Consider the following 23,109-nt stretch of genomic DNA (forward strand, 5'->3'; position numbering starts at 1 on the left):
GAAGATGGTAAAGGAGCACAACAGGAGCCTGGGCTCCTAATAAGTTTGTGCAGCTATATTACCATGCCTGCATTGTTCTCCCCCAGCTTTATGTGAGAGAAACAAATTTCTTTCTTATTTAAGCCATTGCTCTTTGGAGGTTTCTGTTACTTGCAGCCAAACCCAATCCTAACTAATACTATGCATGGGCGTTAGCAGGTTTACACACATGGCTACGTGCACACATGTGTAAGCAAGTTTATTGGGAAAGCAGAAGAATGGATATACATTCCTTTGCCAACTCATGTGCAAGGCACCAGGACCTGAGAGGGAGACAGAGGTGAATCAGGGAGACCCTGCCCTCAAGTAGGTTAGAGTCTGGGAGATTGAGCTCTACACATGTGAGGGACAATCAGGTTGGAACTTCCCAGGATGCACCTTCTGTTCTGTTATCATTTCCTGAAAAGAACCAGCTCATCTCTGATTCCAGGGAGGCCTGCTGTTTCATGGAGTTCAGTCCGCAACTGAAGAAAATTGAAAGCAAGGCCAGGAGTAAAATATGGAACACCTGAGATAAGGAGGGGCCACGGTGTCAGTATCACGACTTCAGTGGAACGGAACTGGTCACATAGGTGTGGTTGGGGGACTGGAGTGGAGAGAGCTGAGGCAGCAGCTATTCCAGGGTGGGGAAGCTCAGTCTCCAGAATGTCACTGGTCCAGCATCTGCTCAGACATCCTCTGGCTCCTGGAGCAGCTTCCCCACGTGGGCCAGCAGCATCAGCATCACCTGGGAACCGACTGGGTACATAAATCCAAACTCTGAGAATGGGTCCCACCATGCTATGGTTTTACCAGCCCTTCAGGTGATGCTGATGCATGCTAAAGTTAGGGAATCCTTGACCTCTGACCCAAGATAGGAAGGTGGGGAAATTCAGCACATACGAGGCTGAAAATTCCAAATAGAATGTACTCCAAGCACTGAAGCCCCCTCCGGGACAAAAACTAATTTAAAAAATCAACATGAACAAACCCCATTAGTAATGTGATTGAAGACCAGGTAGACCCTCCTAACTAACACGCACAGCCCCCTTGTACAAGGACAGAGGGTACAAAACAATATAGATAAAGTCAGATTTGTTGGTGTAATGGCTTGGGAAGCTTCCAAATTCAGTGAACATGAACAGAGGAAATATTCTGAACCTGAATATAAAAGAACATCTTAACCTGATTGTGGAATAACATAACTGGGAAACAAAATAAAGACATGTTAAGTAACAGAAGGGTGGGGTCTGCCTACAATGTAAACCACAGAGCCCGAGTTTATTAGTGTTTATTCAGCACTGCCCAAGGGTGGCAGAGTACATGCTTAGCTCAGATGGCAGGGGGGGAGGGCACTTGGAACAGTACTGGGTAGACCTGAGTCCCCTTGTTCCTGGAGGTGTGAACTCTTTAAAAGAGCAAGGCTTAGCCATTAGATTTCTTCTCAGAGGACAATTTTTACCCTTTTTGGCTTAAGAATCCAGATAATCTAATGAAGATGTATCAGTATCTGCACATACACAGAGTATTTGATACAATAATCAGGTTGGAACCTCACAGAATGTACCTTCTGTCATCTTTCCTGAAAACAACAAAAACCCAGCTTGTTTCTGGTTCCTGCCAGGGAAGGCTGCTCTTTTATGGCATTCAGTTCACAGCTGAGGAAGACTAAAAGCAAGGCACACCCAGGTGGGGAACACAACTGACACAGGCTCAGAACCCTGAGGATGAAACAGCATTGAGGATGACACAGTCCTGATCACCTCATGTATTAGTTATCGTTTGCTGTGTAACAAATTACCCCAGAATTTAATGGCTTAAAACAACAAACATTCATTATCTCAATTTCTGAGGGTTAGGAACTCAGGAGTGACTTAGCTGGTGGTTCTGTGTGAGGGTCGTTCATGAGGTTTTGGTCAAGGTGTCTGCCAGGAACGGGGGATCCGCCTCCTAGAGGAAGGGGCATCCTACACATTGCAAGTGGTGGGAAATGAGACTTCTTCTTCCTGCAGCGGAATCTCCCCTTCATGACCAGGGACTGCCAGCCTCAGTTCTGCTCAGAGGCTCCAAGGAAGTACTCTCCATCCCCTTGACTCTCGACTACCAAAGCCCATTCTTTCCTCATTCATCTCTGTATCTACCCCGGGAGCTGGCACCGTGCCCAGCACTAGCTGGGTTCAACAGGTGTTTGGCAAATTAGTTATCTGACCCTCTCTCGGGAGTTATTTTCTGCCTTGTATTACAGTCTTGCCTCAACCTCCCTTCAGAGTGTGAGTTTGGGGGGATTATTCACGTGTATAGTCTCTCCAGCCGTTAGCACAGAGCCCGCAGGAAGGAGGTTCAGCGGCTGTTTACTGAAAGAATAAAATAATTAATAATTGGCGCCCGACGCACATTCCTTGATTGACTGCGGCTCAGTAGACTTGAACATGAAAAGAAAGGTCCGCTCCCCCAACCTCTCCTTGAAATCAAGGTTAAGTTCCCGCCACCTAGCCCCGTCCCCCAAAGTCACCGAGGCTGAGCGAGCTGGGACTTCCACATGACACGCACGTTACCGGAACAAGCAGGTACGCAGAGACAGTAGGGTGGTGCACCTGGGCCATGCCAACCGTGCACAGCGGCCTGCTCACCTCAATGTGCGCCTGCGAAGCGGCAGGGCCTTGCGCCTCTTGGCTGCAACAGAGCCGCTCGGGCCAGCGCCCGGGGCGTCCTCCCGGCTCCGCGTGCCGCGGCTCTGAGACCGCGCGTCCCCACAGCCAGCGCCGCGACGCGGGACTACGACTCCCGAGATGCCGCGCGCCGGGCCGCTGATTGGCTGCGCGGCAGGGGGGGCGGGGCACGGGCCGGCAGGCGCAGTCTGCGCGTGCGCGCGGCGGGCGGCCGGATGGCGGCGCTCGGCAGAGTGGCGGTGCGGCCGGCGCCAGGGCTCTGTTGGAGGGCTGCGTGCGCGGCTGCGGGGCTCCGGGGGCTTTGCCCGCAGAGGGGCTACGCTGTGGGCCCCGCTCAGGTGAGAACGCCCGGGCTCTGGCAGAGCGGTGCTCAGGCCTGGCAGCGGGGCCAGGAGCCGCGGAGAGGGAGGGCGGCCGGCCGGGACGCCGTGGCATCCCCCGCCCCGGGAAGCGGCCTTGACCAGGCATCTGACCTCAAGTGCGCTGCGTTCTCGCCCGGAGGCCCGGTGTCCCGGCCTCCCCCCGACGGCGTGCGATTTGCAGCGCCGTGGGCCTGGAAGAAAAGTTACTCCGCTGGAGAGCGACCAGAACAAGCCCAGAAAACGCTAATCAGGATGGTTTCTCGGTCCCTTGTTGCTTTCCAACCCCAAAGTTTCTCAGCAGTTTCCTTGTTCCTCTTATATTTTTACTGCTCTTCCTTTTTGATTTTCACAGTGATAGCATTTTGGTTATGATTTTCAACTACATATGAAAGAGATTTGAGGTCTCGCGCCTGTAGACGGACACTCCAGAAGTGAATTTGGGTTTGGTGTGGGTGTCTTGCTTTGGTCCCATTCGCTGTGGCCTTGCTTGAGTGTAGGGGCGGATCTGTGGGGCAAGAGGAAGAGAACTGGAGTAAGGTCCTTAATTTGTGCAAGGGATTTTAGCGATATATAAATCTCTCAGAACTTTGGAGGAAGGTCTGATCTTGGTGTTAGTAAGGAAGCCGAAGCTTGGAGTCCAGTTGCTTTTTCTTTCTTTTCTTTCTTAATCTTTCTCTCTTTCCTTCTTTCTTTCTTTCCCTCCCTTCCTTCCTTCCATCCTTCCTTTCCTTTTTCTTTCTTTCTACAGTCTTGCTCTGTCGCCCAGGCTAGAGTGCAGTGGACTCATCACAGCTCAATGCAACCTCAAACTCCTGGGCTCCAGCAATCCTCCTGCCTCAGCCTTTGTAGTAGCTGTGACAACAGGTGCACACCACCACGCCCAGCTAATTTTTTCTATTTTTGGTAGAGACTGGGTCTCAGTGTTGCTCAGACTAGTCTCCAACTCCTGGCCTCAAGCAGTGTATAACTATTTTATTGGTTCTTGTGTCTTTACAGGTCCTGAGATACCTCCAAGTGACTTCTCAGGTAGAAAAGGGAAGAAAGGGATGTAGCATAGTATAGAGATTAAGAGTACTACCTCTGGCGGGGCGCAGTGGCTCATGCCTATAATCCTAGCACTCTGGGAGGCTGAGACGGGAGGATCACTTGAGCTCAGGAGTTGGAGGTTGCAGTGAGCTATGATGATGCCATGGCACTCTACCCAGGGTGACAGAGCGAAACTCCATCTCAAAAAAAAAAAAAAAAAAATGAAAGAAAGAAAAAGAGTCCTAGCTTTAGAATTGAATCTGCCTGCACTGTTCATGAGCTGTTTGACTTAAGGCAAATTACTCAGCTTTCTGAGCTTCAGTTTCCCCATCTCAATGGGTATATGCACACGTGCAGTGTTTTTGTCAGAATAAATAAGATGATGTATGTGGAGTACTTTGCATAGTGACTGGCATGTAGCAAGTTCTCTCAAATGTGGAAGTAGTTGTAGTAGATAGTGAAGTTGATGGTAGTTGTAATGATCGTTACTGTCTGGAAAACATACCAAACCAATTCTAGTTAAGAAGCAAAAACACAAAGGAATATCTTTAGTGGTCCCTTTATTTCAAACTCATGTTTAAATTCCACATATTTTATCACTGCCACAAAAATGAACTTTAGAGCAGTGGTCCCCCACCATTTTGGCACCTGGGACCAGTTTCATGGAAGACAGTTTTTCCATGGACAGGAGTCGGGGTGAGGGAGGTGAGGAGTCGGGAGCGCCGGGGAGCTCTGCAGCCAGGTCCCTAATGGCGCGGCCCCCTACCGGTCTGGGACTGAAGGCTTGGGAACTGCAGAACTAAAGGATCTGGCCTAATATTCAGGACTAGTTGGAAAAAAAAAAGTGATGCAGAAGAAAAGTTAAAATAGAGATACAGATGAGGATAAAAAGAAAGGGAAAAAATCTTTTTGTCTAGGCACCTTCACTTAAATTAATAGACTTTTTAGAGAAGTTTTAGGTTTACAGAAAGATTAAGCAGAAAGTACAGAGTTCCCATACACAACCCCCACTCCCACAGTTTCCTTATTACAGTTGTTTCCCTTATGATGGGAATACGTTCTGAGGAACACGCTGTCGTGCAGACATCACAGAGTATTCTCCCACAGACTGTACGGTGTAGCCTGCTGCTCATGGGCTACAGACCCGCGCAACATGTTACTGTACTGAGTACCGCAGGGAATTGGAATCAGTGGTAAGCATTTGTGTATCTAAGAAGCATATCTAAACAAAAGATACAGAAAAATATGGTATGAAAGATAAAACATGGTATGTGTTTAGGGTACTGCATAGGGCACTTCCCATAAATGGAGCTCGCAGGCCTGGAAGTTGCTCTGGGTGAGTCAGTGAGTGGTGAGTGAGTGTGAAGGCCTAGAACATTACTGTGCCGTTCTGTAGACTTTATAAACAGTGGACATTTAGGCTACACTAAATTTATAAAAAATATTTTTCTCCAATAATTAACATTAGCTTACTGTAACTTTTACTTTATAAACTTTAATTTTTTAACTTTTTGACTCTTGTAATGACACCTATCTTAAAACAGTGTACAGCTGTATAAAAATATTTTCTTATTTTTGAGATAGGTTCTTGCTCTATCATCCAGGGCTAGAGTACAGTGGCATCATCATAGCTCACTGCAACCTCCAACTCCTCGGCTCAAGCAATCCTCCTGCTTCAGACTCCGGAGTAGCTGGCACTACAGGCGTGTGCCACCACGCCCAGCTAATAATTTGTATTTTTTTTTTTTTGGTAGAGATGGAGCCTCGCGCAGGCTGGTCTTGAACTCCTGGCCTCAAGCAATCCTCCTAACTAGGCCTCTGAAAATTCTAGGATTACAGCTGTGAGCCACCATGCCCAACAAAATACCAAAATATTTTCCGTATTTTATTTTATTTTTTTGTTTTAGCCAAGCATGAAAATGAGATTCATTGAGGAGAGAAAGACAGGATTATAGGGCAAGAGCAAGATACAGGTTTACAGAGCATGGTACATAGCCACAGATGATGACCAGACCCGTTGTCTCAGCATGGCAAGGCAAAGAGAGAGGCATGATATTTTCCTTATTCCACAGGCTTTTTTTAAGAATAAGAATTAATTTTATTTTTTAAACTGTTTTGTTAAAAACTAAGACATAAACCGCACACATTAGTCTAGGCCTACACAGGGTCAGGGTCACTGTCTTCCATCCCCACATATTGTCCCACTGGGAGGTCTTCAGGAGTAATGACATGCATGGAGCTGCCATCTCATACGACAAATGCCTTCTTCTGGAAGACCCCCTGAAAGACCTGCCTAAGGCTTTTGAGGAGGCATCACTCTTTTCAGAAATATGTCCATTGTGGTTTGCTTCTGGGTTTTTTTTTTTTTTTTGGTCCTAAATTTACTTGTAAGCAGGTAATGCACCATGAACATTCCTCTCTATTAATGAAAGCCTTTCAGTGTTGGGGTTCTTGTTTCAAACTTTTTGAGGAACTTCTTGAGGTCTGCAAAAGCTTCTGCTAAATGCTTCACTGTGAATTTTCTTGGTTTGTCTTCTTTTCCTTCTCCTGCAGTTCCCTTTTCTCTTGCTGCTGCTTCAGCTATGTGTTCTTGTTCCATTATTATCTTACAGAATCACCATTGTATATGTGATCCATTGTTGACCCAAACATTATTATGTGGTGCATGACTGTGTTAATATCCTGCATCAGTGTGGGACATTTGTGACAACTGATGTGCACCTTCACTTTGTATGTTCTGGGATGCCTCTTTCTCTGTGTCCATCCTGGGGGTTGGGGAGGGAGGTGTAGTGGTGGATGAGGGAACCTTAAGGAAATTGCTAAATATTCCTGAAAATCTTCCTGTTCTAAGTAGCAGAGGCTATGGCTTTTTATTTTTAAGAAAGTATATCTTGTATTTAGGATATGACCAATAAAACTGTGCATGATTAACTTTTGCAGCTGTAACACAAATGAGCTTTTTATTTTTTTAACTGAAAGTTTTCAAAAATTCAAAAACAGGATAATATGAACCCCATATGCCCATCTCCCAGATTCAGCAGTTACTAACATTTTGCCATACTTGCTTATCTGCCTCTTCTTTTTAGCTGTAAGATTTTATTTTACTTATTTTATTTTTTTATATAGTAGAGATGGGGGGGGGTCTCTCTCTCTCTTGTTTAGGCTGGTCTCGAACTCCTGACCTCAAGTGATCCTCCCACCTCAGCCTCCAGGAGTGCATGAGCCATCACACCCGGCCTAGATGGCTGTAAGATTTTAAAGTAAATCCTTAATTTCTTGTCATCTCAACCCTAAATTCTTCTGTGCGTACCTCTAAGAAAACAAGGACATTCTGAACATAACCACAATGCCATTATCATACCTACCGGTAATTCCTTAATATCACTTAAAATGCAGGCCTTATTAAAATTTTCCTGATTGTCTCCAAATTATAAGCAAATGAATTTTAAGTTTAAACTTTGAGAACAGTATGCTTTGTATCCATAACAGTACAAAAGAAGTACTAGAATGACCCATTCCTTACCTCCAGGGATTGACTTTTTCTAAGAGCCACCAACTCTCTTCCCTCGGGAAGGGGTAGGGTGGTCGAGAAGTGCCCAAAGGGAAAGGTCTGCCTTATTTCTCCCCAACTGTTCGTCCTTTGGGTCATTCAGCATTTGGGTCAACCTTTGATGAGCACCTGTGAGGGTCCAAGCACTGTTCCAGGTGGGGCATATAAGGGCAAATCACATCCCCTCTTCCCTTAAGACCCAGGTAGTGAGTCTCTTTGAGAAGAGTAAGATGAAATCTGAAAACTGTGGTTCCTTTCTCCAGGAAAAATGCACATAGAGTTTTAAGGGGCTTTATGGTAACCCCAAAATCTATCCCTGGGCCCAGGTTAGGACCCCCATTCTAGTGGGGCTTGTTGAGGAATAGAGAGAGGCTCCAGGGATCTTTGAGGGCCATTGGGTACATGAAGGCACTGAGGACAGAGAAGAACCGGGGCTCATAGATAGAGGCTGGCAGGAGGTGAGGGAAGCTGTATGTTCCAGATAGAGCACCTGGACCCTCCTGGGCACCCTGCTTGCTCTGAGGTGCTGCCGAGTGAGGGAGCCCCGACTTTGTGACAAGCTCAATTTGAGGCTGAATCCCTGAATCTAGCACTTGTGAACTGGGTGACCCTTGACTAGTTGTTTACTGTGAAGTTGGTTTCTTATTTATCCAGTCAGATTATTTAGTGTGTATTTATATTGAGCACCATGTCTAACCCAGGCACATTTTGCTAGGTCATGCCTTTTGGACCTACACTTCCTCAAAGTGCTGGTACAAAGAATTAAAAAAAATGTCTTTGTTATATATCTAAGTGTCCAGTACAGTGTGCCGGTCTAGGGTGCAACAGCATCAGCCTTTGGAGCCAAGCGCTAGAGGTACTGTTGAGGGACTTCCTGCATGGCATGTGGGGCTTGGAGGGTTTCTCCCTGGGGGCTGTTTTCTGGTGTTCAGATGTGATAGCTTGTTGGTTCAAGTTGCTTCCTCCTATTTTCCAGTGTCCCTGCCCACCTCCAACTTGGTGCTGTGGCTGCCATTGGCCAAGCTGGGATGCTCTGTGCACAGGCTAGCATCAGGGAGCTGGAAGACCACCTCCCCCAGGGGTCCTGCTTGTTCAGTGTCTGGGAGATGGGATCATTACAGGCACTCCAGTTCCTGTTTTTTTTGTTTTTGTTTTAGTTTTGAGACTTGAGGTAGAGTGCAGTGGCGTCATGATAACTCACTGCAACCTCCAACTCCTGGGCTCAAGTGATCCTCCTGCCTCAGCCTCCTGAGGAGCTGGGACTACAGGTATTAACCATCAAGCCCAGCTAATCTTTTCTATTTTTTGTAGAGACAGGGTCTTACTCTTGGTCAGGCTGGTCTCAAACTCCCGAGCTCAAGTGATGCTGCCTCGGCCTCCCAGAGTGCTAGAAGTACAGGCATGAGCCACCGCGCCCGGCCCCCCAGTTCCTGTTTTACTCACCCAGAAGCATCCCTTGGCTTTCTTGGCCCCACGCCCTCTGGATTTCCGTGCTCATGTGACTGGTGCTCCCTCTCGGCCTGTCCGTGAGTGGCTTTGTTCTGCCTGGTTCTCTGAGAGCAGAGCCCTTCCAGAGTCTCATCTCCAGGACCTTCTGTCCAGTGCTGATATGTCCACTTACTTGTCCCCCTGGTCCACAGTGGGCCTTATCTTTGTCCTCCCCTAGCCTCCCACCTGCTGCTGCACCTGTGTCCCTTGGATCAGTGACCGATACTGGCATCTGTCGCCCTAGGTCCCCAAGGCAAAAAAAAAAAAAAAAAAGCATGGGAGTCCCTGTGGCTCCTCCCTCTGCCCCTGCGCCTGAGTGCAGTCCTGCTGTTCTGCTAGGTATGATCAGCCCCCAGCTCTCCGTTCGTGTTGCCACTGCCCTAGTCAGAGCACCATCCTCTCTGTCTGGGTTGCAGTTGGTACCAACTGGTCTCCTTCAACTTGATTCCCTTCAGTCTGCTCAATCCATTCTTCTCTCTGCAGCCAAAATTTTTCTACAGTGCAGGTCTGATGATGCTATTTTCCTAATTTCAAACGCCTTAAATTGGCCGAGGAGACCTGTGATGGCCCATTCTCCCCTCCCCGATGGATTAGGACCCTCTGGTGCAGGCTAATCTTGTAAGCCAGCACTCAGTATAGACTGTTTTGGGGCTGCTGTTTAATTGTCTTCTCTCTGAAGTGTGTAGGCAGGGACCACATCTGTCCTGCTTGTCTAGGCTCATGCTGATTGGGCTCTCAAGAGAGTTTTGTTACATGAATGCAAATATTTAACCCTTTCATTGCCTAGTTCAAAATTCTCTTTCAAGAATTTGCCTCTGTTTAGTTCTGTTTGTTTACTCAGAACTTAAATATTTAGAATTGATTTGCATTTGTGAAAATGCCGCAGTTTTAGTAGGTTTGCTTTCTAGACTGGTTACTTGCTGTCAGGCTAGCTAAGCAATGAGGGGCTGGAGCGCAGTTCCTTTGTATTTCTCTTTGCACTTTCCGGGGAGAGCCCTCTGCATAGAGTAGGAATGTGGGGTCAGCATGGCTTCTCCTAGCTGGCACCAAGAGAAGAAGAATAGCAAACAGGTTAGATTGGATTTTCCTGGCCATTGAGAAACATCTTGTATGTTAATAGGCAGTTTATAAATTAAGAAATGGAATGAATTTTTTAAAAAGACTTAAAGTTTATGAATTCAAGAAGTACAGATTGAGATATCATTTTGTTAACCTTTCAGTTAACAAAACATTTGATAATTAACTGTCTGATACATGTGAAAATCAGTATTGTAAGGGTAAAGTACATTGCCAGTGGCCATGTAAGTTGGCACACATTTTTGGAAAACAGTTTGTCAGTAGGTGTTGCATAATTACAGTATTTGTACTCTTTGACTTATTACTCCTACTTTTAAGAATCTAGCCTAAGGAGACTGGACGTGGTGGCTCGCGCCTGTAATCCTAGCACTCTGGGAGGCCGAGATGGGTGGATGGTTTGAGCTCAGGAGTTCGAGACCAGCCTGAGCAAGAGCAAGACCCCGTCTCTACTAAAAATAGAAAGAAATTAGCCAAACAACTAAAATATATACAAAAAATTAGCTGGGCGTGGTAGTACACACCTGTAGTCCCAGCTATGTGGGATGCTGAGGCAGGAGGATTGCTTGAGCCCAGGAGTTTGAGGTTGCTGTGAGGTAGGCTGACACCATGGCACTCTAGTCCGGACAGCAGAGCCTCACTCTGTCTTGAAAAAAAAAATCTAGCCTAAGGAAATATTTATAATATGCATAATATTGGGAAATCAGTATTTATGAAGAGGTTCAAAATCTAGATATCCAAATTAGAGGAAATATAATGTAAGTATATTATTCACTCAGAATATTATGTAGCCAGAAATGATGTGTAGGAGATAGGGCTATGCATATTGATATGGAAAGACAGCCAAGAGATCCGGACTAAAGTCAGATGGAAAAGAAAGTAAACATGATCCGGTGTGCGTGTGTGTGATTAAAAGGTTAAAATTGTGGGTACTGTATCTCTGTAAAAGGTTTCTGGAAAATATTTTACTATAAGAGATAGAGTAGGACTAGGTGGAAGATGGAGACAAGAAACTTTTAAAACATTTTTACATCATCTGTAGTGATTGAGATGTTCTGGTTTTTTTTTTAAACTTTGTGTTCTAATTAAAACAAAATCTTGAAAAATGGTTATGAAGACTCTTGTAACCAGTAAAAATGTTTATGATATGTCAAGCAAAATGAACAAGATACAAAATTACATAAAGTATAGTTGTAGCTATAGGACAAATATAAGAATAAAAAGAGGAAAGAAAAACATTAATTGGTTGTTTTAAGGGGTTAGGATTCAATACGGAGATTAGCATGACCCTGTGCAAGGATGACACACAAATTCATGAAGCGTTCCGTATTTTTATGTTTGTGTTTAAATAATGAAAAAAATAATAAGGGTAGGGATTAAATTTTTTTGGATTTCTCTATTTTCCAATTTAAAAATTGCTTTATAATTATGCAAAAATAATTTTGACAAAATGGTTATATACTTTATAAAACATGACAAAGGAATACTTCTTTGTTATAGATAGATTTGCCGTATCAGAAGTCCCTTGCTTTTGTTTTTTTGTTCTTTCCAACATAGGTTTTTGAGGGCCCTGGGTGACCTGAGGATGAGGTTGAGTCTCTCTCTGTAAGGACTATTTTTTTTCCCCTTTTTCTCCTTCTGCCTCTTGACTCATGCAGAGGTAATTCTCTCTTACCTTCTGTGCAGAGCTTGCCTACGTTTGGGTTCCTGTTGGATATTGATGGAGTGCTGGTTCGGGGCCACAGAGTGATCCCGGCCGCTCTGGAAGCATTCCGCAGGCTGGTGAACTCCCAGGGCCAGCTGCGGGTGCCCGTGGTTTTTGTCACGAATGCTGGAAACATCTTACAATATGGCAAAGCCCAGGAGCTGTCAGACTTACTGGGGTGCAAGGTAAGGAGGCAGCCAGCCAGAGGCGTGGGAGCCCAAGGACCTGGCTCCTAGTGGACCTCCACCCCAGCTCCAAGTCCCTTCCCCTAGGTTGGGATACAGTATCACTAAGTCCTAGGTGGACCTCCACCCCAGCTCCAAGTCCCTTCCCCTAGGTTGGGATACAGTATCACTAAGTCCTAGGTCATGGCAGTGGGAATCTTTCAACCCTGCAGGAAAAATAAGTTCAAGCTTAGCCTCAGGAGTAGAGCGTCACCAATAGGGTCTTCTTTACACACACACACACACACACACACACACACACACACACACACACACACACACACAGTTTAGCACAAAAATCCTGCCCATGTATTTGGAAGTTTTAGTGGTTTTAGTGTGCATTCCTTGTATCCATTTCGTTTCTTCTGGGCAACAGGGTTGTCAGCCCCTGGAAAGCAAGGGTCACATTTGTCTAAGATTCTGCGAACCAGGAGGGACTCTGAAGTAATTGCGCTTATTTTTTGTAAATGAGATGTATACACCTGAATGAGTGCCGGCCCCCAGAAGCAGTTCCTCTTCACCCACTAGCCATTCCTCACTGCTGCCTGACATTGACACATTCTTGTTTGTTAAGGGTGGATTTAGTTTTTGGAAAGAATCCTTTGGAACCAAGAGAGTACATAACATGGCTGATTGATTGGATGCTGCTGCTTGAGGTCGAATACAAAGGGTAAAGGAATAAAATTGGTTCCTTGCTGTGGTTTCCAGAAAAGGTTCCAAAACATTCCAGGTAAAGGCTGCATTGGTGGAGTTAGTATAACGTTAAGAAGGTAAGTCTTGGGCCAGGTGCGGTGGCTCATGCCTGTAATCCCAGCATTTTGGGAGGCCAAAGTGGTAAGACCACTTGAGGCTCGGAATTCAAGAACAGCCTGGGCAACTGCAAGACCCATCTGTACAAAAAATAAAAAAAATTAGCTGGTCATGGTGGCATGTGCCTGTAGTACCAGCTTCTAGGGAGGCTGAGGCAGGAGGATCACTTAAGCCCAGGAGTTGGAGGTTGCAGTGAGCTATGACGACACCACTGCACTCTAGTCTAGGCAACAGAGGGAGACCCTGTCTCAAAGAAAAAAGCTAAGTCTTTAAGTAGAACTGAAAACAAAAAGTCAAAGACATTTCTACAGCAGTAACAAAGAACACGCACACAAACCTTGTGGTCTCCAGGTGGGGGATTCAGACATCCGAAGGGCATCAGTAAATTGAGCCGGACAGGATTGGAGAGGGGCAGGGCTCACATCTGATGGCATTTCTGTTTTCTTGTTTTGTGTGGCAAGAGCCAAATGAGACAGGTTTTTCTCACTCTTGCTTGGGTAAGTTTTACAAGTGCTGCGTGCTAGAAAGGGCTTTCTTCCCCCTCTTTTTCTGGGCATTTCCCCCCTTCCCTTCCCTTCCCTTCCTAGGCGAAAGAACCTGCCACCTGTCTCCCATTATTCTCCCTCACTGTAAATGTCTTCCTCCGCTCTCCCCTGTCTCTTGGTGTCCCTCTAGGTGGATCCAGACCAAGTTATCCTCTCTCACAGCCCCATGAAGCTCTTCTCTCAGTACCATGAGAAGCGGATGCTAGTGTCCGGGCAGGGACCCCTGGTGGAAAATGCCAGGATGTATCCTTTTGCTAAGGGGCAGGACTGGGGCCTTTCCTCCCTTGTCTGAGTGGGGACCTAGTGAGGATGCGGGGTGTGGGCAGTGCAGGGGCTGTGTAGTGGGCCCGCAGGGCAGAGAGGACAGCTCCTGAGTGTGGTCAGTCCTTGCAATTTCAAAAAGCCAGTCCCCATGCTTCTGCATCACAATCTTCTGAGGAGATTAAGATGCAGATTGCTGGGTCTTAGTGCCGGAGAGTCTTGATTCACCAGGTCTAGGGTAAAACTCAGGAATCTGTATTTAAAAAATCCCTCTCTAGCTGGTTCTGTAACCAGGTTTGAGGACCACTGCTCTAGCCCCCTTCCTTGGGTGCGCAGCTTCTCAGCTGGTGTTTCATAAGGAGGCGGCTGCAGGGAACTGATCTCCTGGGCTGTGCACACTCAGGAAGCAGAAGACCTGGCCCCTGTTCTCTAGTGGCTTGTACTTTGTGCTGAGTGATTCCTGGGTGTGCAGCAGGCTCTAAAGGGGGCAGGAGACCAGGATAAGGGCATTAGGATTGTGAGTTAATCACGAAGTTCACACTTAGGAGGCAAGAATAGTGCCCATGAACAATAAAGGAGTATTTAAGGTGACATATGATTGAAGGCTCTTAAGAGTAGTATAGGTTCTAAGTGTCACAGCTGTTGAGAGGAAGGGAATGTCCCTCGGACAGGCATTGCCTGTGGCTTCGTGGAGGGTTATGGCTGTGCCCCGGAGATGATTAAGGTTTCCCAGGCAGGGGAACTGGGAGGTTGGAATGGGAGTGGGTGGGGAATGAGAGAGAACAGAGAGGTGGTACCAGGGGTAGGAAGCCTTGGAAATAAACTCAGGGAGTATGGACTGACTTCTCAGGACAATGGAAAGTCAGGGCTGGCTTTATTGCTGATGGAGTAATCTGATGGAATCATCATTTTGGGGAAATTTCATTTTGAGAGTAATCTGAAACGATGTACAATTAAAACTGCAAGTTGGAATTGAAGACAGGAAAGTAGAGGCAAGTCTTAGAGGAGATAAGGCTGGAGCTGGCTTGTCCCTCCCCAAGGCCTCCCCTTCCTTGCTGAATTGGGTTCATCCTTCAAGATGTCAGTGCCAGTCCTACTCCCCAGCCCCTGAGGAGTCTCTTCTGAACTCAGCACCGAGTGGCAGCGCTGTTCACAGAGCACCAGCTCTGATGGCCTCTGAGCAAGCATGAGCTCCCTGGGGACAGAGCTGCTTCTGTGCCTCTGCACCCTGGGCAGTGCCTAGCATAGCGCCTGGCACCAAATGTGCCCAGTGACTGCCGATGGATGGCACAGCCTGCCTGCCAGCCCCTATAGGCTTGTGTCTTCCTTGCTGGGCTCTGCTCAGTTCCCTCCTGCCTCGGTGGATCAGGACTGGGTCTGGTTCCCATCATTCATGATCTGATGCATTCAGAAAAGCATCTTCCCCCAGAACTGCCCCGTGTTGCTTCCCTGATCTTGCTCCAGACTGGGCTTCCGGAATGTGGTGACTATGGATGAGCTGCGGATGGCCTTCCCTGCGCTCGACATGGTGGATCTGGAGCGGCGGCCAAAGACCACGGTAATAAGGTGCCTGGGTTGGGCCATGCCACCTCCTGTGCTGCGCCGAGGGCTCTGAGTGTGTGGTCCGTCCTGCTGTGCCCTGCATTGGCTCTGCCACCCGCTCCCACTCAGCTGCAGTTTGTGCACACTGCGGCAGGCTTGCCTCCTTGAAGAGGCACATCCAGCCAAGGATTTTTTCCCTGGATATACAAGAATGGTGCAGGGCAGAGGGAGGCTCCAGCGCTGTCCTGTCTGCGTTGTTTCTGATGAGCTGGGAACCCCCTTGCATAGCCCCAGCGTGCCCTCCAGCTCAGATTTTGTACTTCACTGGCTGGCTTTTCCAATGCTGCTCAGCAGGGTCACTACCCTCTGTTAAGTTAGTCACTGATGTTCCTTTGCCCTGAAGCATGGTGCAAAGCGTTGCCCTTGTGAGAAGTGCTTTGCTTGTAAAAGGAGCACAGGCAACTCTGCGTGTCTGCCCATGTGCCTTGTGGGTTTCGCTTATATTTGAGCCACTGGCTAGACTTAACACCTGGCCTCAAGCCATCCTTCTTCCTCAGCCTCCCAAAGTGCTGGGATGACAGGTATGAGCCACCGCACCTGGCCCAGCCATTGCCTTGACTTCTTATCTCTTCTGGTGAGCAGTTCAGGGCCTTTCGTGGATCCTCTAGCAGCAGTCCCCAGCCTTTTTGTCACCAGGGACTGTTTCCATGGAAGACAGTTTTTCCACAGACCAGGGAGGGAGATGGTTTCAGGATGATTCAAGTACATTACATTTATGATGTACTTTATTTCTATTATTATTACATTGTAACATATAATGAAATAATTATACAACTCACCACGGGTTGGGGACCCCTGCAAAGTATGAGTGCCAGTCCCTTGAGGTGCCCCTTGGCCCACTTCTTCCTCATGTGAACGTTAACTCAGATCACAACCAGCATTTGATGAAATGTGGTCATAAACAGACAATTCACTTTTATTCATTTACATGGCTTGAGGCCTTCCTCCTCCAGACTTTCTGAGTGAATACAGCACTTCCTCTCCCTTGAGAGCTTTCTCCCTGCATCATGCAAATTCTGTGGAGAACCCGAATGTGAGAATTGGACCAGATCTCAGAATAGCTCAGAGACTGAGTCGCACACAGGGAAGTGACTCAGCCCCAGGTCACATAGCTGGTTAGAGGCAGAGCCAAGACCGCGGTGCCTGGGGAGGGAATGGACCCCAGAGGCTGGTCAGGTGACTCCGCCTGCACTGACAGTGAGAGAAATGGCCCATGACACCCAGTGCCGCTGCCTCTGCAGGTGCCTTCATCTTTGGCTCTGATTCCACAGCCTCTTGCCTGGGCTGCGTCTCGCGTCCCGTCCTCACGGGAGAGAGACAGCGGCTGCCCCTTCTCCTGGATGCCCTTCGCGTGTGGCACCCTTAGCCTGTCTGTGGCCCACCTGGCCGTTGTCTTTCTACCTTCCTCTCTCAGTCTTCCTCCTCAGTCCTCTCCAGCTTTCCCTTGGCTTGGGCTCCACCATGGGGATGCTCTGGTGTGTGTGGAACGTGGAGGCCGCGAGTGGAAGGTGACTGTGGCACTGACGGCCTCTTCTCTGTCTCGGCAGCCCCTTCCGAGGGATGACTTCCCGGCCATTGAAGGTAAAGCGGCCGTCCTCGAGCGTGGGGTGGGATCCTTTTCTCCCTCCCTGCTCAGGCCCTCGGGCCGTCTCGGTGTGAGTGTCTGCCTGCAGACCGGTGGGCAGCAAGGCTGGCACTGGGCGTCGGCACCTGGCTCTGGCCTGGGTCTGCCACTCACCGCCTCTGGGACTTTGCTGTTAGTTTTTATTTCTCCATGTCACTCACCTTATTATTCTAGAAAAACTGTAAATGTAGAGACTCTTAGGGTGGAAAGGAACCTAGGGATACTCTAGTCCAGTGTTTCTGAACTCTTCAAACCTCATTCTCCCGTTGTACAACAAGGATATTGCAATATCGCCTTTACTATCCTGAAATGACATTCATAGGTAATAAAACTTTCATATGCACATATATTAAAAATTAATTAGTTCAGTATAAAGCCCTAATTGTAATAGGGGGAAATAAAAGGAAAAATTTTTAGTAAGAAGATAATAATGTAATTTCAATATATAGTAACTACCAAGAAGTAAAATGATTGCACTAAGCATAGAATCATCATGAATGATACATCAGATACAAATGCAAACTGATAGAAATGTTTTTACAGATGTGATATAGTTATGTTTTATGGATGACTCAGAAATTAGGGGAGTTCTGAGCACAGTGGCACACGCCTGTAGCTCCAGCTGTTCAGGAGGCTGAGGCGGGAGGATTGCTTGAGCCCCAGAGTTTGAGACAAAAGTTTTGAAAAAATAAAATACAGTCTTCTCTTGACTTATATGACAGTTGTATTTTTGGAAAAATCAGTGCTTATTAAAACTATACACAAAATACGTTGTGATTATGTATAAAATGGAGTTGGCTCGAGTAATTCTAAGCAGGTTGTTTACCTGCATGAATATCAGGTGGGACATCCACATGTTAGGATGTGGGACAGTTTTTGATTGTATAGGGCTGTCTTGAGGATCTAGCATCCCTGGCCCCCTCTCACAACCCTCACCTACTGAGTGTCAGTCATTGTGATAATTAAAATATCCTCCAGTTTCTAAAATACCTCCTAGGGGGTGGTGCCCCACTGAGAACCACCGGTCCACTTCAGTTCAGCAGTCTAGTAGCGAATATCAGCGGCTCTCTTTTGTTAAGTGCTTGCTGTGTGTCCAGCACTGGGCTAAGTAAGTGCTTATTTGTTGTATCTCATTTGTATCCTCACAACAGCACTGTAAGTAGGTGTTGCTATTATGTAACTGAGGAAACCAAGGCTTAGAGAAGGTAAGTAACTTGCCCACAATCATGCAGGAAAGCTGGCAGGGTCAGGGTTGAGTTCAGGTCTCTAACACTCCACATCCCCCTCTCCCAGCCTTTGGGTTCTGCTGGTCCCTGGGCTGAGAGAAGTGACTGGTGGAACAGGTGCCCCTTTGCTGAACTCACGTGGGGCAAGATACAGTGGGCAAAGCCTCAGCCAGCAGGGTAAAGCAGGCCTGAGACTTGCTGCTTTCTTTTTTTAACCTCTTCTGTGAAATCCCAGCGGACTCAAGTTAAAGCGGGAGCCCTTAGGAAGCTCTTCCCTGGGCCTTGTTTGCCCAGGGTGGACAGGTGAGCGGCTCGCCAGGGTTGTCAGGGAACCGTGCCCTGGCCCAGAGGAGCACGCTGTGGGTGGCGAGCTTGTGGGTGGGGAGCGCCAGCTGGCCTGAGGGCCTTCTGCCCGCCCGCCACCAAAGGCAGACTGCGGGCCCTGCAACCCTCCCCCTGTGCCTTCTCTCTTTAAAGGGGTGCTCCTCCTTGGGGAGCCAGTCCGCTGGGAGACCAGCCTGCAGCTGATCATGGATGTCCTCCTCAGCAATGGGAAGCCTGGGACTGGCCTGGCAACAGCCCCCTATCCCCATCTCCCTGTCCTGGCCAGCAACGTGGATCTCCTTTGGATGGCTGAAGCCAAGATGCCCAGGTGAGGATGCAGAGTCCCTGGCCTTGGCCCTGGGGGCCTGCTTCCAGCTGCTGCCTGGGCAGTCCTGCAGGTAGTTTCCCACTCATCATTCTGACACGCTGGGTGGTCGGAACCCCACCTGGATAAGCCCTATAGTTGCCATAGTAACTTGGTTTTCTAGGAAGGTTTCAGGGGTTACTTCACATATCAGTTATTCAACTGGAACTACAGATTACTGAGAATGTATTGAGATGATTTTTAACACATGACTGCAACCCTGTATAATCTCTGCGGAACATGCTCTTGTCTGGTTGAACCCAAACAATGGACAGTTTTTGAGTTGTATCAGTGTAGACTATTCCTCCACCCTACAGTATTAGTTCTTTGACTTCTTTGTTTCCTTTGACCTTTAAGACATAGGGGCAGGGGACAGCAGGCATGATTCTGATGGTTGTGCAGACCAGAGAAAGACCAGTGGATAAGGGACTTTCTCAAGGGCACAGCATGGGTATTGAGCAAGCCACACTCCCTGCTCAGCTGTGTTGGCGTCATCTGTCCTGCCCTGGGCTGAGTACAGGTTTAGGTAGCCCTCGAGGTGCCTTATGGGAAGGCCGGCTGACGGCTGCTGGGCCCTCTTTGGCCGCCCTTGTCTGCCAGGCCAAAGTCCTCTCGCCCTGCCGCTGACTGGCAGTGCCAGCAGAGGGTGGGCAGGGCCCAACGCTGTCTCCACTCACGTGATTCAGGGCCTTAGAGAGAGAGGGGTTTTGGTGTTCTCTCTGGTCACTTTTAAATGGTATTTCTGTCGCTTGAGGTTTGGTATCATCTCTAAAGTCTTATTCCTAGAGTTAGGATATGCTGACAGTAGGTGAGGGGGATTGGTTATGTAGCTGTGAACTGAATAGCAAGAGGCAAATTTCAGTTTGTAAACCAGATTTGAGATTAGTTTTTCATTCAATGATTTAAAAATAGAAAATAGAATTCTTTGTACAAATAAATGACACTGAAATACAAACTAACATATAGCACAATATCAGTTGAGATTTGGTTCAGCAACAAGGGATGAAAACACAAAACAAAAGTATCTTATTTCTTTCTCATATAAAAGTCTAGGTTAGGAAGTCCAGGGTTTGTGTGGAGGCTCTACCTTGTCAGGAATGCTGGCACCTTCTGTCATCCTGCTGTGCAGTCCTTCGCTCTTTATTGCCAAATCTAAGATAGCTGCCCGAATGCCAGCCATCACATCAGCATTCCAGGTGGCAGGAAAGAGTAGGACAGGGCAGAGAATACCCCTTCCCCAATTTTAAGGATACTTACGAAAAGTTTAGCCCAGCACTTCTGCTTTCATTGACCTGTGGTGTAGTCACATGGCCATACCTAGCTGCAAGGGAGGCAAGGGAATGTACTTTTTATACCTCGTGGCAACATGTTAAGCTGAAAACTGTCACCAACATAGGGAGAATGGCAACCAAGCAGAATTTAAGTGTAGTTTCCGGAGTCAGACTGCCTGGGTTGTAATCCTAGCTCTGCTACTTTGGGCAAGTTATTTAATCTCATTATGCCTTAGTTTCCTCATTTGTAAAATGAAGGTAACAGTATCCATCTCGTGAGGTTTTTCTGAGAGTTAAATGTGATATGCTGTCTCCAGTGCCAGAACAGTGCTCAATAAATGTCAGTTACTAGAAGTAACTTAACTTTGATCCCCACCACCAGGGCCCTGGGTAAAAGGTTGGTCTCCATGGGTGCTGCTTAGAGAACGGCAGTAGTGTCCTCTGGAAGAGCCTGGGGACCAGGAAGACTGAGCGGCTGAGCTCTCTTCTCTGGCAGGTTTGGCCACGGCACCTTTCTGCTGTGCCTGGAAACCATTTACCGGAAAGTGACGGGCAAGGAACTGAGATACGAGGGCCTGATGGGCAAGCCCAGCATCCTCACTTACCAGTACGCAGAGGGCCTGATCAGGCAGCAGGCGGAGCGTCGGGGCTGGCCCGTCCCCATCCAGAAGCTCTATGCTGTGGGGTGAGCTCCGCTCCATCCTCTTCCTCCCTTCACAGCTCCCCCTTCCTTCTTCCTGTCCATGCTCACCCCCTTGTTTCCCTGTATCTAATTCACACTTCTACGCCCAAATTGTCCTCTGCTCCTTGCAACACTGAATTTGGATTTTCTCCTCTTCCCTTTTCTATGTGGCTGCCCTGCCAGTGATAACCCCATGTCTGACATCTACGGTGCCAACCTGTTCCACCAGCACCTGCAGAAGGCCAGGCTTGATGGGGCCCAGGAGCTGGAGCCCGGGGGCCCACGGAAACAGCAGCCCTCCACAGCCCAGAGCTGTGCCTCCATCCTGGTATGCACTGGCGTGTACCGTCCCAGGGACCCAGAGCCTGCCCAGGGAGGAAAGGAGTCTCCGTTTCATGGGCACCGGGACTTCAGCTTCAGTCCAGGGCTCATGGAGGCATCCCACGTTGTGAATGACGTGAATGAGGCTGTGCAGCTGGTTTTCCGCAAGGAGGGCTGGGCTTCATAGTGAGGGGTGGGTTTTGGAGGTGGGAGGTGGGAGGTGGGGCCGGAGCTGCAGGTGAATCCTGTTGGCTGGGCTCTGTCCTGGCCACTGTGCCCCAGTCAGGGCCGGCCTAGCTCCCTTGCCACTCTCCCTGTGGTCCCACGGGTGTGATATTACTGGTCACCTGGAAGAAGGCAGTGGTTTTATCCCTGCTAGGCAGTAGCCACAGAATGTCCCCTGGGCAGTGTTTCACGTGGAACTAGCAGGATTTTCTGGGCCTGATTCCTGTGTGTCTCTCCCGGCACTTTAACCTCAGGCCAGTCCCTTTACCTTGTGCCTCAGTTTCCTTCTCATTGCAGTAGGGACGTGTGAGAAAGGGAAGGCACTAGAGCTAATGTGGGGATTTCTGCAGAGGCCTTTCCCTTCTTGAAGGAGCCACCACTGCTCGTCAGCAGGGTGTGTACTAACATGCAGATACCACTTTTTACTGTATTTTAGTTTATTGCTCAGAGACTGGGGGGCTTATTTTTTTAAATTAAAATGATCATAATAAATATTCATGATGCTGTCTCTTGTGAAGCTCTGTCTGGAATGTATCAAAAGTCTGGTGGGGAGAGGGTAGTGGGTGAGAGGTGTGGGTGACCAGGGGGCAGAGAGATGGGTGGCACTCACTCACTGAGGTGCCAGCGTCTCCTGTCCTGCCTCTGCTCTTCCTCCCACCCCACACCCACACTCAGTCTGGGCTGTGAAGCCCGAGTCTGTCTAGGAACGAGTGGTGCCCAGCTTTGGCATATCCTTAGCAACTTGCCTGGGATAGAAAAGAAAAAGGATCTTGTTAGTGGTTTGTTCTCAAGGAAGGGGCTTTTCCTACGGTGATTCTAGAAAGTATGTGTTTCTTCTTAGCGCCTTCCTCCAGGAGTAGTCCAATTCCATTTCTTCATTTGTCTGTGTCGCCCACAACCTGGGCATTTGCAGTTCCCTGGGCCCGAAATTGTCCTCATTTTACTCCAGGGTGGTTTGCGTTTGACACCAGCTGATCACTCCTTCCTCATTCATAAAGCACTCTTGGCTCTGACTTCTCCCCACTGTTTGAATGCCTCGTGGGTGTTTAAAAGTAAGGAAGCAAGGGATGGAGAGCAAGAGGCCAGAGAAACAGGAGAGCAGAAGGCTGGTGTCCCGGACGCCGGCCACGGGCGGGAGTGAGGACAGCGCCCCCTTCAGCATCTGGGAACACCATCCAGAGCCAGGCCGGCCCTCGTCCTCCACAGCCAGCGATCCAGTGCCACCTGCAGTCTTCCCAGTCTCGGGCAGCAGCAGCTCCTCCCTCCTCACAGTCTGGGCCAAGCCCTGGGGTCCTGCTGGGCTTCTCTCTCGTGAGCTGGCACGTCCCTCCGTGATTTGGGTCCGCCGGAAGGCCAGGCCTGGAGATGGAGTCCTAGCCCCGCTCTCACTAGCTCTGTGGCCTCATGCGGCTGACTTCACTTCTCCCAGCTTCCGTTCTGTCATCTGTAAAACTGGCGTTGACAATACTTATTTCATAGGATTATGTGGGAAGTAAATGAACTGTTTTAAGTATGGTGCTGTATCATTTCGGATTCTGTTCCACAGTAGGAAGCTCAGAGGTAGGCATTCAGGCTGGGGAATGCACTTGGGGACATCCTCGAGGACTCATGGGCTTGCCCCGCCATCTTGCGTGTTGTGTTCAGATACAAGGTGACACAGCTGGACTTGTGAGCCCCTCACCCACGCTCCCAGGAGGGAGGAGGCGAGAGTGGAGGCAAAGCAAGTGCAGCTTGACTC

General features: G+C 48.3%; 1 protein-coding gene and 1 pseudogene across 1 annotated transcript; both read left to right on the forward strand.

Moving 5' to 3' along the window:
- Window positions 1–2,897: 2,897 nt before the first annotated feature.
- Window positions 2,898–21,888, forward strand: HDHD5 (haloacid dehalogenase like hydrolase domain containing 5). Its single transcript, XM_045554640.1, has 8 exons — window positions 2,898–3,025; window positions 11,874–12,077; window positions 13,602–13,714; window positions 15,197–15,290; window positions 16,882–16,915; window positions 18,662–18,836; window positions 20,640–20,828; window positions 21,009–21,888. Exons 1-8 carry the CDS (start codon window positions 2,903–2,905, stop codon window positions 21,331–21,333), a joined length of 1,257 nt encoding a protein of 418 aa, XP_045410596.1. The 5' UTR covers window positions 2,898–2,902; the 3' UTR covers window positions 21,334–21,888.
- On the forward strand, window positions 11,423–11,521 carry LOC123640888 (annotated as a pseudogene).
- Window positions 21,889–23,109: the final 1,221 nt, after the last annotated feature.

The sequence above is a fragment of the Lemur catta genome, chromosome 6 (assembly GCF_020740605.2).
Source record: "Lemur catta isolate mLemCat1 chromosome 6, mLemCat1.pri, whole genome shotgun sequence".
In the NCBI taxonomy this organism is placed as follows: domain Eukaryota; kingdom Metazoa; phylum Chordata; class Mammalia; order Primates; family Lemuridae; genus Lemur; species Lemur catta.